This window comes from Candoia aspera, chromosome 3, assembly GCF_035149785.1.
Source record: "Candoia aspera isolate rCanAsp1 chromosome 3, rCanAsp1.hap2, whole genome shotgun sequence".
Classification (NCBI taxonomy): Eukaryota; Metazoa; Chordata; class Lepidosauria; order Squamata; family Boidae; genus Candoia; species Candoia aspera.
In genome coordinates, this window is record NC_086155.1 from 64,807,144 (window position 1) to 64,820,988 (window position 13,845).

General features: G+C 38.5%; 2 protein-coding genes across 3 annotated transcripts in view; one reads left to right on the top strand and one right to left on the bottom strand.

The window, feature by feature from the left end:
* Nucleotides 1-408, bottom strand: part of LOC134493446 (NADH-cytochrome b5 reductase-like) — a 21,150-nt gene extending 20,742 nt beyond the window's left edge. For both annotated transcript variants that reach the window (XM_063297996.1, XM_063297997.1), the window contains exon 1: nucleotides 302-408. The gene's annotated coding sequence lies outside the window, so the exon portion shown is untranslated. The remainder of the gene's footprint in view (nucleotides 1-301) is intronic.
* Nucleotides 66-9,574, top strand: MRPL37 (mitochondrial ribosomal protein L37). The gene is made up of 7 exons (XM_063297992.1): nucleotides 66-520; nucleotides 1,612-1,795; nucleotides 3,294-3,409; nucleotides 4,384-4,569; nucleotides 4,788-4,933; nucleotides 8,190-8,393; nucleotides 9,364-9,574. Exons 1-7 carry the CDS (start codon nucleotides 142-144, stop codon nucleotides 9,439-9,441), a joined length of 1,293 nt encoding a protein of 430 aa, XP_063154062.1. The 5' UTR covers nucleotides 66-141; the 3' UTR covers nucleotides 9,442-9,574.
* Nucleotides 9,575-13,845: the final 4,271 nt, after the last annotated feature.

The window sequence follows — 13,845 nt, forward strand, 5'->3', positions numbered from 1 at the left end:
CTAGAACTGCCCGGAGCGGGAAAAGCGACCCGCCCACCGTCAATCACCCAATGTGCCCGCCTCCTCACCCGGCATGCTTTTCGCGGGCGGAGGGAAAATGGTTGTTGCCCGCTGCCTGCGGTGAGGTGATCGGTCCCGAGGATGCTGGCGGCACGGCGGCTGGCCAAGCGAGAGCCGTGCTGGGCGCCATGGGGGCAGCGCCGCGGCAAAGGCCTGTACAGGCAGAAGTCCCGTCCCCTGCCCCGCACTCCCTGGACTTTGAAGGGGCCGCCGCTGGGGGCCCCCCTGCCCTGGTACTTACGGAAGCCGCCGCCGATCCGGGAGCAACTTCCCGAGCTTGACACGGTGACGTACGCGGAGAAGATGTACCCGGTGCCTTGGCTGGCCAAGCCCACTTTCCCGCCGTGGGAGAGGGGCTGGCACGACCCTTACCACTACCGGAGCCCTCCGATGGAGGCGATGCCGGAGTACAAGACGCGGCCTTGCTACGAGTTTCACCGTAGAAGTCGGCTGCAAGAAGGTACCAAGTGGCGCGGGCGGTGGGCGTGGCTTGGCCAGATACGCCTTCGTTTTTGGTGTACGGTGCTTTTGCAACCCTTTTGAACGTGGGGAGGGAGGGCAAAGCAAAACTGGCTGGATTACGACTTGGATTATCCTAATGGAGCCAGCAACTGGGCAGAGGTAAATTGAGTGAGTTTTAGCTATCCAAATAAGGAACAGGACTGATCTTTATTTGTATGACAAGGTCGCATGCTCATGGAAAAAAAATATTTAAACATTTACAGAGTTGTATATTTTTATATTATTTTTTGTACCTTCAAGTCAGTTGTTGACTTCTGGTGACTGTCTGGACAAGTCCCTGAAGTTTTCTTGGCAAGATTTTTTGGAAGTGGTTTGCCATTGCCTGCTTCCTAGGGCTGAGAGAGAGTGACTTGGCCCAAGGTCACCCAGTGGGACTAAGAAGTCACGATCTCTCAGTTCTAGCCTTATGCCACTACACCAAACTGGCTCTGTGTATCTACAGATATCTGTAAACAGATAGCATGTAAATGTTGCACATAAACTAGTCCCATGTGATCCTAGGTTAGCCATACTGGTCCAAGTTGGGTGAAGTTACTAGATGCAAGTTCATATGCACAGGAACTCAAGCCAGTGCCCATTTATAGTTCCTTATTGTACTTATCAGAGCCAGTTTGATGTAGTGGTTAAGGCACTGGGCTAGAAACCAGGAGACTGAGTTCTAGTCCTGCCTTAGGCACAAAGCCAGCTGAGTGACCTTGGGCCAGTCACTTTCTTTCAGTCCTAGGTAGGAGGCAATGGTAAACCACTTCTGGGGAAAAAAAACCTTGCCAAGAAAACTGTGGGGACTTGTCTAGGCAGCCTCTGAGAATCGGATACGATTGAACAGAATTTAAAAAAAAGTTGTACTTAAACCATACTCCTGCTCTTAGGAAGTACTTTGCCTTCATAATTGTTCTTTTCCTACTCCTGTAGCCAGATGTAAAAGTATATAATATTCTTCATTCTTGGAGTGAATTGCATGTTGTGTGTAATATGAAAACCATGTATTAGTTTGTGTATGTTAATTAATATGTATATATTTATTTTGAGGTGTGAAGCAAGCATTATGGCTAACCAAGGCAAAGCTAATAAAAGGCTTACCTCCCCCAATACTAAACATAATGAATGACATAGCTCACCAGTTGGAGGACCAGGATGAGAGAATCCAGAATGCAATTTCTCATGCTCGCTTTTGGGCTGGCACTGAGGAAGATATTTCATTTGAAAAATACAGGTATGTTTTTAGCTTAAGTTTTCTTTTTCATAGCTTCAGGATAGTTGGTGCTGTTTGTCATTGATTGTTTTAAAATTAAACAAGCATGTTTAACTAGATAATTTCTTAAAATAACTTCCAGAAATTATGTGGAAGAAATGAATTGCCTATTCTCTGAAATACTGCTTCATTGGTTTGTGCTTGCAGAGGTAGGCAGTTCATCCTCTTAAATGACTCAAAAATGTTGAGTTGGATGTATGTATAACAAATATGCTTCCATTTATAATTTTATAAAAGCGGCTTTTTGCTATTGGGAGTTTGGGAAATACTTTCCTGAGATCTTGTGTTCCTCGCATAATAGCCCTATGTCTGTCTGAAAAGGTAAGGCTAGGCAACTTCTGGTGGTTATTATCAGCGTGCAGGTGCTTTACAAAGAGAAAATAGACAAATTTCTACTTCGAGATATATAGGGGTCAGCAACATGATACCCCAGTGAAAAAATAGCTGAAGCCTCATGCGATTACAAAATCTCACATACTTTGGGAGAGAAATATTCACAGGATCCCAAAGGTAATGTCAAAATCTAATATATTTTGGTCAGATTAGGTTATTTTTTTAAATGTTTAGTTTTTAGCTGCCTTATCTAAAAGTGTTACTGCCCTCTGATCTATCATTTAAAAAAAGAACAAAAAATAATGAAAGGGTAAACAAAATGAGGCAGGAGTGAATGTAAAAAACATGCATTATTTCAGTTATATGATTTCATTATTTTAAATATATGAATGGACATTTTTCTGAAAGGAAAAGAGGGATTCTAGAAGGATTTTGAAGGACAGGTATTTGTTTTAAATCTGAACAAGTGAAACAATTAATAGGTTTGAATATATTCTCCAGCTCCACAAAAGAACAGGGTTTAGCATTAATTGTAAAATTCATCACAGCATCTCAGCCTACAAATAATTGAAATAAATTAGTTTCTAATTACTTTGAGAAGTATTCAGATGTACACTGTTCCTAAGTAGGTATGAGAGCTTTGAACTATTATCTGAATTTGTCTAGTTCTCCTCTGAAGTGATCTTGTGGCATTATAGATCAATGGATCCTGTGTGGGAAGAATTTTGCAGTAAATTTAATTTGCTCATTCAATATTCTCTTTTTAGACAAGGTGTAAAAATTTTATTTCTATCTCCCCAATCATCAATGTCCCTGTTATAATTAGAAAAGGCAGAATAAATTATGGAACTGTGTCTAATTCATACTTACAATAATATTTAACTTTTTGCTGTAACAAAAGTTATACAAGTTATATATATCTTTATGTTATATTGTAACAGTTGAAGTAAGTAAAAACAATTGGATTAATAACAAATATCTGGTATATTATCTCATGTACAGTTGTAACTATCATTTTATTTTGTGTTTGCCATTTGCAAATATTACAATAAATAGTTAAGAAAATCCTGATACAGTGAAACTTCTGGCTTGTGCTTCTGGATCTAACTCTCCTCTTGTTCTGAAGTCCTGTGCTTCTGGAAGACTTGCTCCATTTGTGCAGGTCAATGACTGTCAAATATCCCTCACTGAGTAAAAGACTGATGGCCCAGGACTACAGAGTAACAGCTACATGGGAACGAGGTTAGTTAAAACTGTAAGCTTTCTTTATGGCAAGCATGCTGACTTATAATTAATAAACTGCAGTAAACTAAAGATAAATATCTCAGATTCTGCAGGAGGGCCAGAGACGTCATAAAACTGTCTTCTGTGGCTTTAAGGTTTTTCCTGCCTAGAGAAAAGGACTTGTTTCTGCATACAGAAAGAAAACAGTTCCTGGGGTTTGATTTGAGGGGAGGGACTTCACTGATCCAGTTTGGCCTGTTGAATAGAGGGGCTGTATGTGTCTGTAGGGGAGACAGTCCAGCCCCCGGGTTAGATTAAGTTCCCCATCAGTGACTGAAAACCTACAGAAAAGAAAGGTACGAAGATAGAATACATGGTTAGAGCAAATATAAAGTGGTTTTGTTTTCGAAGAGCAGTGCTGCTGAACTCAGATTGCAAATGTGGCTTTTCTGATGGTAGCTGGTCCAGTGTGGGTTGGTATACAGATAGATGTTTTCTGATTTCTCAGTTTAGGGCTGAGAAAGTATGACTGGCATAAAGTCACCCAGCAGCTTCTTGCCTAAGGGAGGGCTAGAACCTGGATCTTCCTTCTCCTAATCCAGCACTTTGTCCAATACATTGGACTGCCACACATAAAATAAAATATGCCTGCCTGGTATTAACTTTGAAGTATGTTGCAAGACATTAAATATTTCTCAGTAATACTTGTTCTCAGGGGTTTTGGACACACATATTCACATATTAACAATCTCATTTAACTGTCACCAAAAATAAAATTACGGTTCTGATGTTGTTTTATACTGGTCTTGTCTTAGCTCTGAGAAGGAATAAAATGGATTGGCACTTGAAAATGTCAAGTTGTCTAACTATTATGGTTCTCTATGATTAATTGCAGAATTGAGAAAGGAGTGATAGCCAGCCTGAAGTGATTTTGAAATGTTTTTTTATCCCTGGCTTATAAAAAACTAACGTTAAGTTATTTTCTTTTTCAGAGTCTGCTCTCATTCAGATTCATATTACTCGTGGAAAGCTTTTGAATGCAGTAAATTGTCTACAACCTATAGCATCCAGTGATGAGATATCAGCCACTGAAAATTATGCTTTAGAAACTTTCTATCCTATTTCACCTATAATTGATCTTAGGGAAAAGAATGTATACAAAATAAAAAATGATACTGGTAAGCTGAAACTTAATCTCTGTTTCATAATTTCTTAATTTGTAGGTGTGATTCTACTAAATGAAATATGAGAGTATAAGGATGTAAATACAAAGAGTTGAGTGAATGCAACTGAAGCATCTAATTTCCTAAATGAAAAATGTAGATTATATGCAGGTGGTCTTCTTTTGCAGTGAGTTGCGATCTAATACTAAATTTTTGCCTAATTTATATTTTAGGTTTCAACAAAGGCTACCCATATCCTTATCCTCACACTGCATACATTGTTGAAAGTGGAAAAAGGGAGAAATCAGAACATTTACAAGCCAGAGTTTTGATGTTTGCTTTTGGGAATGCTCTAGCTAAGGCTAAGGAACTTTATGGAGTAAGTATTATAATTTGGGTTGAAAAACTGTAACAATTGATCAAGAGACGCTGGTCACTTTTGCTCTTGACAGTCCCATTAACTGCACTTCACAAATATTGCTCCATTAACTGTTAACTTGAAATAAATGCATGTGTGTTGCTTCCGTGGTTCTTGACTGGAGGTTTCCTAGGAAAGAGAAGGATGGAAAGCAATACTTGCTAATTGAGTGTGTATCTTGCATAGTCCCTGTTGGACCTGTATTTTACTGGCTGGCTGTGGGAAGGCACATGATCAATCAGTGTGAAGGCACTGTGAGAGGGGTGGAGCTGACAGTCCTGAATAAAATGATGTAAGGTAGTAAATGCATATTGCTGATGGTAGTGTATCGTTTTGGATTTTAGCAGGCAAATGGAATTTTTTTATAATAACTTTATTAAATTTTAAAACAAAGAGATAAAATCTAACAAACTAATAAAGAGAAAGAGAACAGAAGTGCAGAAAAAGAAGAAAAAGAACCAAACAGAAATAGAAAAAGGAATAACTCCCAACTCCTTTTACAACTTACATTAAACTCTTACTCTAAGGTTATAACATAACATCAATTTTTTCTATTGTCAACTAATATGCAGTAAATAATCAAATCCGTATATCAAAATTTCATTCTTTTCTGTTTCATGCAAAAAGTCCAAAAGGGGCTTCCCATTTGCCATAAAATTAGTCAATGTCTTTAATCAAAGCTGTCAATTTCGCTATCTCAGCCAACTCCATCAACTTTACCATCCATTCTTCCATTGTAGGTAATATCAGGTCTTTCCACCTTTGAACAAATAAAAGTCTTGCTGCAGTTATCATATATAAAAACGAAGTTCCATATGATTTTTCCAATTGTTTATCCATCAGTCCCAAAAGAAATATATCTGGTTTCGACTGTATATCAATCTTTAAAATCTTCTGGATTAAAATAATGTATTTGAGTCCAACATTTTTTAGCTTTTTTTACATGTCCACCAGAGAAGATTAAAAGTCCCTTCTTGTTCATGTTTCCAACAAATATTTGAAGTCCCATTATACATTTTTGACAATCTTTCTAGTGATAAATACCATTGATACATTTTATAAAAATTCTCTTTAAGATTATAACATAATGTAAATTTCAGCCCTTTTGTCCACAAGTTTTCCCATTGTTCCATTTGTATAATATGCACCACATTTTTAGTCCACTTTGTCACACAGTCTTTAACTTGCTCATCTTCAGTTTCAAGACTCAATAAAACCTTATAAATTTTAGCAATAAGATGTTCATAACTCAATTTCAAATTCAGTTTTATCACTTTCTTAAAACTTTTTATCAACTTTAAATCTTTCTGTTAATTGTACATCTGAAAACCATTGGCACATATATCCTTCTGATGTTAAATCTTCTCTTGATTTTATTTTTAATTCTGGCTGTGAGTGATCTAATATATCACTGTAAGTTAACTGTATAGTTGCTATTTCTCTTCTGTAAAATGCTTCCTGTGGTAATAACCATAAAGGTATATTTGGACACAATCTAAATTTGTATCTATTCCAAATTCTCAGGATGGCACATCTAATGAAATAATTTTTAAAATCTACATTAACCTTAACTTTACCATACCGTAAATAGCTGTGCCACCCAAATCTCAAATCATGTTCTTCTATGTCTAATAACCTGTTTCTCAGCATCATCCATTCTTTCATTGAAACCAAACAGCAAGCAGCAAAATATAATTTCAAATTGGGTAAAGCTAAACCTCCTCTTCCTTAAGCATCTTGCAACACCTTGTATTTAACTTGTGGTCATTTACCTTGCCAAATAAATTTAGATATGTCTTTCTGCCATTGTGTAAATGGTAAATCTGTTGTCAAAATAGGTATTGTCTGAAACAAAAATAACGTTCTAGGTAAAACATACATTTTTATCACAGAAATTCTTCCCAGCACTGACCGATGTAATTTCTCCCATCTTACCATGTCTGTTTTTAATTTCATTCCACATCTTAACATAATTATTTTGAAACAACATACAGTTCATATTTGTCAGATTAACAGCCAGATATTTTACTTTTTTCTTAATTTTAAAACCTGTTCACCAATTCGGTTTGATCTTGTATCTTCATTTTTTTGTTAACATCTTTGTCTTTTGTTTATTAATCTTAAAACCAGCTAATGCACCAAATTCTTTTACTTTTCTCATTAGTAATTCTATCTCTTTCATAGGATTCACCAACACCAGGTTGTCTACAAAGGCTCTCAGTTTATGTCTTTTAAAATTTTTACATCCATTATCCCTTTATCTTGCCTTATATCTCTGTTCAAAACTTCCAAAACCAATATAAACAAAAGGGGATAATAGAGAACCTTGTCTTGTTCCCTTTTGAATCTCACATGGTTTTGTTAAATTTCTGTTAACAATGATTTGTGCTTTCTGTAGTGTAGATATTGATTTTACCCATTTTATAAAATTCTCTCCAAAGTCCATATTCTCTGAAACTGTGAACAAAAAGGGCCAGTTAATGTTGTCAAAAGCTTCCTCCGCATCCAAAAAAATTAATGCCACTTGTTTTTCATTATGCTGTTCCAAATACTCTATAATATCCAATACTGTTCTAACATTATCTTTTGTCTTTTGGGTAAAAATCCACATTGATCTTCATGTATAACTTCTTGTAAACTCATTTTCAGTGTATTTGCCAAAATTATTGTAAATAACGTATAATCACTATTCAATTGTGATATCGGTCTCAGGCAAATGTAATTTTAAACTTCTTAAATGAATGAGGTAACTGGATACACTTTTGATTTTCCTATCTTACAGTAAAATAATTATTTTTCATTGTTTGTAATTCCTGAACAGTAATGACTACTATAAGGAGAGAAATTCATGAGATTGAAATGGTTTTGCATGTACTACCTAGTCTTGGAGATGGCAAAAGCCAGCACTGATTTTCCTCAGTTTGTTGAGCTGTGGAAACTTGGTCTGGTCTTTGGCAAAGCCACCTGTGAGTGTCCTACATAAAAGGTCGAATCAAATGTTATCAATCAAAATACAATCAGTAATTTGTGTTTGTTGAACCTGCATGTTACTTATATTCAATCGCTGACATGCTTTCCTGATTTGACTTCATTTTTTCCTTAAGAGTTTGATAACCATATACCTGACTGATGCCTGGTCATATCTTCCTACCATGTGTGATAGCCCAGTTTGTCTCCTTTTAAGCTTATCATACAGCTTTTTTTTTTCCTTGCCCAGGATGAACCCAAGGTCTTGGAGAAGCCCATTGTTGTTCAGAGTATTGGTACAAATGGACAGTCTTTCCACTTCGTAGTGTTTCAGTTGAATACAACAGATCTGGACCCTAGCAGTGGTGTTAAAAACCTGGCCTGGCTGGATGCGGATCAGCTTTTGTATGAGGATGCCAGGAAGCATCCAGAAATCAAGAAGAAAGCAGTTCTGGTATGTTGATAAAGGTGCAATTACTATTTTAAAGACTAATGCGGTTACGGTAAAGTTATTTTAAAGTTATTCAAGGCTGGATTACTGTAACATACCCTATGTGACGCTGCCCTTACAACTGGTCTGAAACCGTAACTAATGCAGAATGTTTACCCAGGCAACTTGTGGTAAAGAACTGTTGATCTTGGGATGCAAAACTTGGGACCAGGTTCTCGTAAAGAACATGTTCAATTATTTCAGTCACCTGTGCTCTTCAGGTGAGCCCTGTTTTCTGTGCTGTGGCATACAAACTGCTGTACAGAATTCTGGCATCAGTGGAGGACAGCCTTCTCCTTGGTGGCTTTTGTCCTGTAGATTGACCATTCCCTATTACACACCAAGCATCTTTTAAAAATCCTCCTATTTAGTTTGATCTTTCCCAGCCATACATATGCTGGATTTATTTTGTTTCTAATTGAAAGCGCTTCAGGAATATTTACAGTGAGTATAAATATGGTTCTAATATATTTAAAATTAAAAAATCCTTCCTCAGACTGGAATTGGAGGATATCTTGAAAGTCCTTTGACAGAAACCATCCCCAGTATTTGAGTGCTATTTGAATAGATTAATCCATATAATTCTTTATAGTATACTGCAGTTATAATGCCTTGCTTATGACATGCTTTCAAGAATGTATGGAATCTCTTTAATAGCGGGTAAGAATTCCTAGTGTGTTTTGTCTTACGCTGGAAATTGTAACTGGTTAGAAGTTGGCTCTGTGAAAACATTGGCAAGAGTTTCCAGAAGGGAGGAGAAATTCTATTACTGACATTGCTGGTCTTATTTTCTTCTGGTTCGTTGAACAGAAGAAAGTAAGTTTCTTGAAGGGAGAGAGAGAATATACCATTAAATGCAGTAACACATTGCAGTGTTTAGATGCTGTCCTAATCTGTATGCCAGACACTGAAAAAACAGATGTTCTCTCTTCAGATTCCTGCTGGAATACATGGCTACAAGCCAGACACATTCAAGAAATTCCTGGCATTCTACTTGCATGGTGTTGTGTGAACCGGTCTCATGGAGTCTGAGCTCAACCTGCATTTTCCTATTTCTTCCTGAAACATTACACTTGCAGTATAATTAACCCAAGACTGAACAGTATGTGCAGTTTTTAATAAAGGATTTTTTTTAAAAAAAACAACACGTGTTAAAGCTTAATACTTTAAAGAATTACAGTACAGCTTGGATGTGACATGATGTTCCAAGAAGGGCATAGTGCCACAGCTATGGGAGAAGAGCTAATTAAAGAGTCAAAACTTCTAACCACTTTGAAGGGTATTTTAATTCACAATAATGGATGTTCACCTGGAAGGTATGCCAAACTAGGAAAAGTCACCATTAATTTAAAGCGTATCTCGGTGTGGTGAATGGTTCAGGAAGCTATGAAAGGCGAGACGGTGGCATTCCCGCCTAAATATGGGGAAACATGCTTAAGTTCTGTTTCTGCCAAACCATATTCAGCCCAAAAGAGTTTTGGCAGGTTATCCAGAACATGACTGTTTCCTGGGGGTTCCTATTGTGCAGTAGGAAGTCCAGTAATGGTCCTTTTTTGGGAATGAATTCATACTGCCCTAATGCAAAGAGCTTTTTGGCTTATCAAAAGCCGATAAAGGTAAATTGCAACATGAAGTTATTTTCCATCCAAGCTCAAATGTATAACTTCCCTAAAATTGAATATTTTAACTATTTTGTAAGGTGTGTTTAAGTATAGAGGATGATTTTTCGGGTATTGCAAAGCACAATGTTTTATCTTGGATAAATTAGGAGAATTATTCAGCATAAGATTATAAAGGATAACAAATTCTATTGAAAGAGTAAGCATAGCTGCTGCAAAGATAAATCCTTTCCAACAGCATTTTATTAACAGGACAGGTCCTTATTAGCAATTATTTAAAATTATAGGAAAGACTAATAACTCGCGATGGAAAGGGTTTCCTAAGAATCTTTCATTGGATGCGATTTCATAGGTTATGAATTATAAGAATATTGATGTGGTTAGGCTTACATAAAACATAATTCAACATACGGAAATCAGAGTTAACCTAAAAAGATTTGAAAGGCCCTTTTCAGACTGGGTTACTGTGTTCAAATTTATGCATAAACCGAGATTCCACCCCACACCCAGTTTTGGATCAGAACACACAGGTCACTGGCATAAAAACTGTGCTTGTGCTTTTATTTATATCTATAGTGTGGCCCTGGCTGGAATACCATGATACTCTCATCTTAAGAGGATATTGTGTAACTGGAAAAATGCAAAATGGCAACAAAAAGTGAGGAGGGACCTTATATAAAAAGTTTAGCTCCTGTACTTGGAACATCTCCGGGTGGGGGTGGGGTGGGGGAGTGATGGGCTATTAAGAGTTATGTATAAGGTGTGGAGAAAGTCTCTGAAAATATTAAAGTGGGAATATTGATCAGGAAAAGATTTAGGCCAGCCAAATTTTCACGCAAAGAATAACCCAAGAAAAAATGTGATGAGTGGCAAGTTACATGGTTATAAAATGGAATTCAATCACTTGCATTAATCACTTGCTGCCAGTCTTTATTGCAATATTTACACCCAGTTTAGGAGCTTACATTCCTCTGCAAACCAGTAGCTAGGGAGCAACAGCGGGAGACACGCCTTCTTGTCATGTCATTGCATGGGAAGACAGGACCAGATGAACCTTCTGGACTGATTGCAGTAAAACTTCAGATGTCCGGACCTTTCTACTTCATTGTGTTGTATCTTTTAGAGCAATCCTGCAGGCTGCTTGTGATAAAGCAGCACCCAAAACAATGGCAAAACCAGGAATCTGCTGAAAAGCTAGTCCTTGAAACATCAGGAGCTTTCAGCTAAAGTATATAAATTATGCTTACCTGAGGGGGAAAAATCCATTCAGGATTTGTAGGATTCTGTTGTTTACATGTAATTCAGAAGAAGTGATCTACTTTTGTTCAGTTCATATTTAAGTAGCAAATGTGTATTGGGGTGGCTTTCCAACATGGGGAAGGTTTGACTGAAGATGTGGATAGAAACTGGCTGTACCAGGCCAAATATATTGTTTAATCTTGTATCACAGGTCTTTGAAACTTGCATGGTTTAACCACCTCAGCCAGAACAGCTGGTTGAATTTTGACAAATGTAAATATGTTGTGGCAGGCCAGTGAAGTATTTGTGTAATTGCAAGCAGAGATGATGGTAGCACTTACCAAATCGTTCTATCAGAGTTAGGAAGCCAGTAGACCAAACAAACAAACAAGCCCTACTGTTATACAGGGAAACCTGACTGAGCCGTTTGTCTTTTCTGGATATAAAAAGAAAGAGTACTGACAAAACCACCAGGAAACCATCAGTATTCTCAACATGCCTTTCCAGCCTCTTGCTTCCCCCTATTATGAGTGCCGACAAATAGTCTCTCTTCCTCCAGTTTCTCGACTACAGTGACAATGCTAAGGCTGGCCCCCAGGGACCTGCCAGAGTGTTTGTGATGGCTTTTGAAGCTGCTCCAACTCGTTGATCTCTTTGTCTGAACTGTTTCAACAGGTAGGCATGGCTCAGATAATACAAGGCGAGATGAAACCTGTATGCTTTTCAAGGGAGAATGGTTCCTTAGCATGCACCCTTGATGTGAGGCTAGTATGAACTCAAATGCAACAGGCTCCGCTAATAGCTCTACCAGAGGGCTGCACGTGCCCACAGAGAGCTCAGTCTTATCCTCTAGTTGCACACACTGAAACTGGCAAAAAAGGCAAAATCAAGCACACAATGCCTAAGCAGTGGTCTTTCACTATAATATGCTTCAGCCAGGCCTTTTCTGTATTTATTTTTAGGCCTAATACTAGATTCTTCAGCAAAGGATCGTTACCTTGCCGTGGTGCTGGAGCTTGAGCACCTCAATGATGCCATGAGCTAAACCGTGAAGGGCCACCCAAGACGGGAAGGTCATGACAGAGAGGTCAGACTAAATGCGATCCCTGGGGAAGGTAATGGCAACCCACCCCAGTATTCTTGCCATGAAAACTCAATGGATCAGTACGACCAGAGATATGTCGGTATACCATCGGAAGATGAGACCCCCCAGGTCGGAAGATGGTCAAAATGCTACTGGGGAGGAACAGAGGATGAGCTCAACTAGCCCCAGACGTGATGACGCAGCTAGCTCAAAGCTGAAAGGACGGCTAGCGGCTGACAGTGCTGGTGGTGAACGGTGAATCCGATGTTCTAAGGATCAACACACCATTGGAACCTGGAATGTAAGATCTATGAGCCAGGGCAAATTGGATGTGATTATTGGTGAGATGTCAAGATTCAAGATAGACATTTTGGGCATCAGTGACCTGAAATGGACTGGAATGGGCCACTCCACATCAAATGACCACCAGATCTACTACTGTGGACAAGAGGACCACAGAAGAAATGGAGTAGCCTTCATAATTAATAGTAAAGTGGCTAAAGCAGTGCTTGGATACAATCCCAAAAACGATAGAATGATCTCAATTCGAATTCAGGGCAAGCCATCTAACATCACAGTGATCCAAATATACGCCCCAACCACGGATGCTGAAGAAGCTGAAGTAGAGCAGTTCTATGAGGATCTGCCACACCTACTGGACAACACACCTAAAAGAGATGTTATTTTCATCACGGGAGACTGGAATGCTAAGGTGGGAAGTCAAATGACACCTGGAATTACAGGTAAGCATGGCCTGGGAAAACAAAACGAAGCAGGACATAGGCTGATAGAATTTTGCCAAGACAACTCACTCTGCATAACAAACTCTCTCTTCCAACAACCTAAGAGACGGCTTTATACATGGACTTCACCAGATGGACAACACCGAAATCAGATTGACTACATCCTTTGCAGACAAAGGTGGCGGACATCTATACAGTTGGTAAAAACAAGATCTGGAGCTGACTGTAGTTCAGATCATGAACTTCTTGCACAATTTAGGATCAGACTAAAGAGATTAGGGAAGACCCACAGATCAGCTAGATATGAGCTCACTAATATCCCTAAGGAATATGCAGTGGAGGTGAAGAATAGATTTAAGGGACTGGACTTAGTAGATAGGGTCCCAGAAGAACTATGGACAGAAGTTCGCAACATTGTTCAAGAGGCAGCAACAAAATACATCCCAAAGAAAGAGAAAACCAAGAAGGCAAAGTGGCTGTCTGCTGAGACACTAGAAGTAGCCCAAGAAAGAAGGAAAGCAAAAGGCAACCGTGATAGGGGGAGATATGCCCAATTAAATGCAAAATTCCAGAGGTTAGCCAGAAGAGATAAGGAATTATTTTTAAACAAGCCATGCGTGGAAGTGGAAGAAGACAATAGAATAGGAAGGACAAGAGACCTCTTCCAGAAAATTAGAAACATCGGAGGTAAATTCCAGGCAAAAATGGGTATGATCAAAAACAAAGATGGC

Bases quoted from the DNA above. Each gene is read 5' to 3' on its own strand.
- MRPL37 (XM_063297992.1), top strand. From the start codon at position 142: ATGCTGGCGGCACGGCGGCTGGCCAAGCGAGAGCCGTGCTGGGCGCCA. The intron at 521-1,611 runs GTACCAAGTGGC...ATTTATTTTGAG, and splicing joins TAGAAGTCGGCTGCAAGAAG to GTGTGAAGCAAGCATTATGG. The intron at 8,394-9,363 runs GTATGTTGATAA...TTCTCTCTTCAG, and splicing joins TCAAGAAGAAAGCAGTTCTG to ATTCCTGCTGGAATACATGG.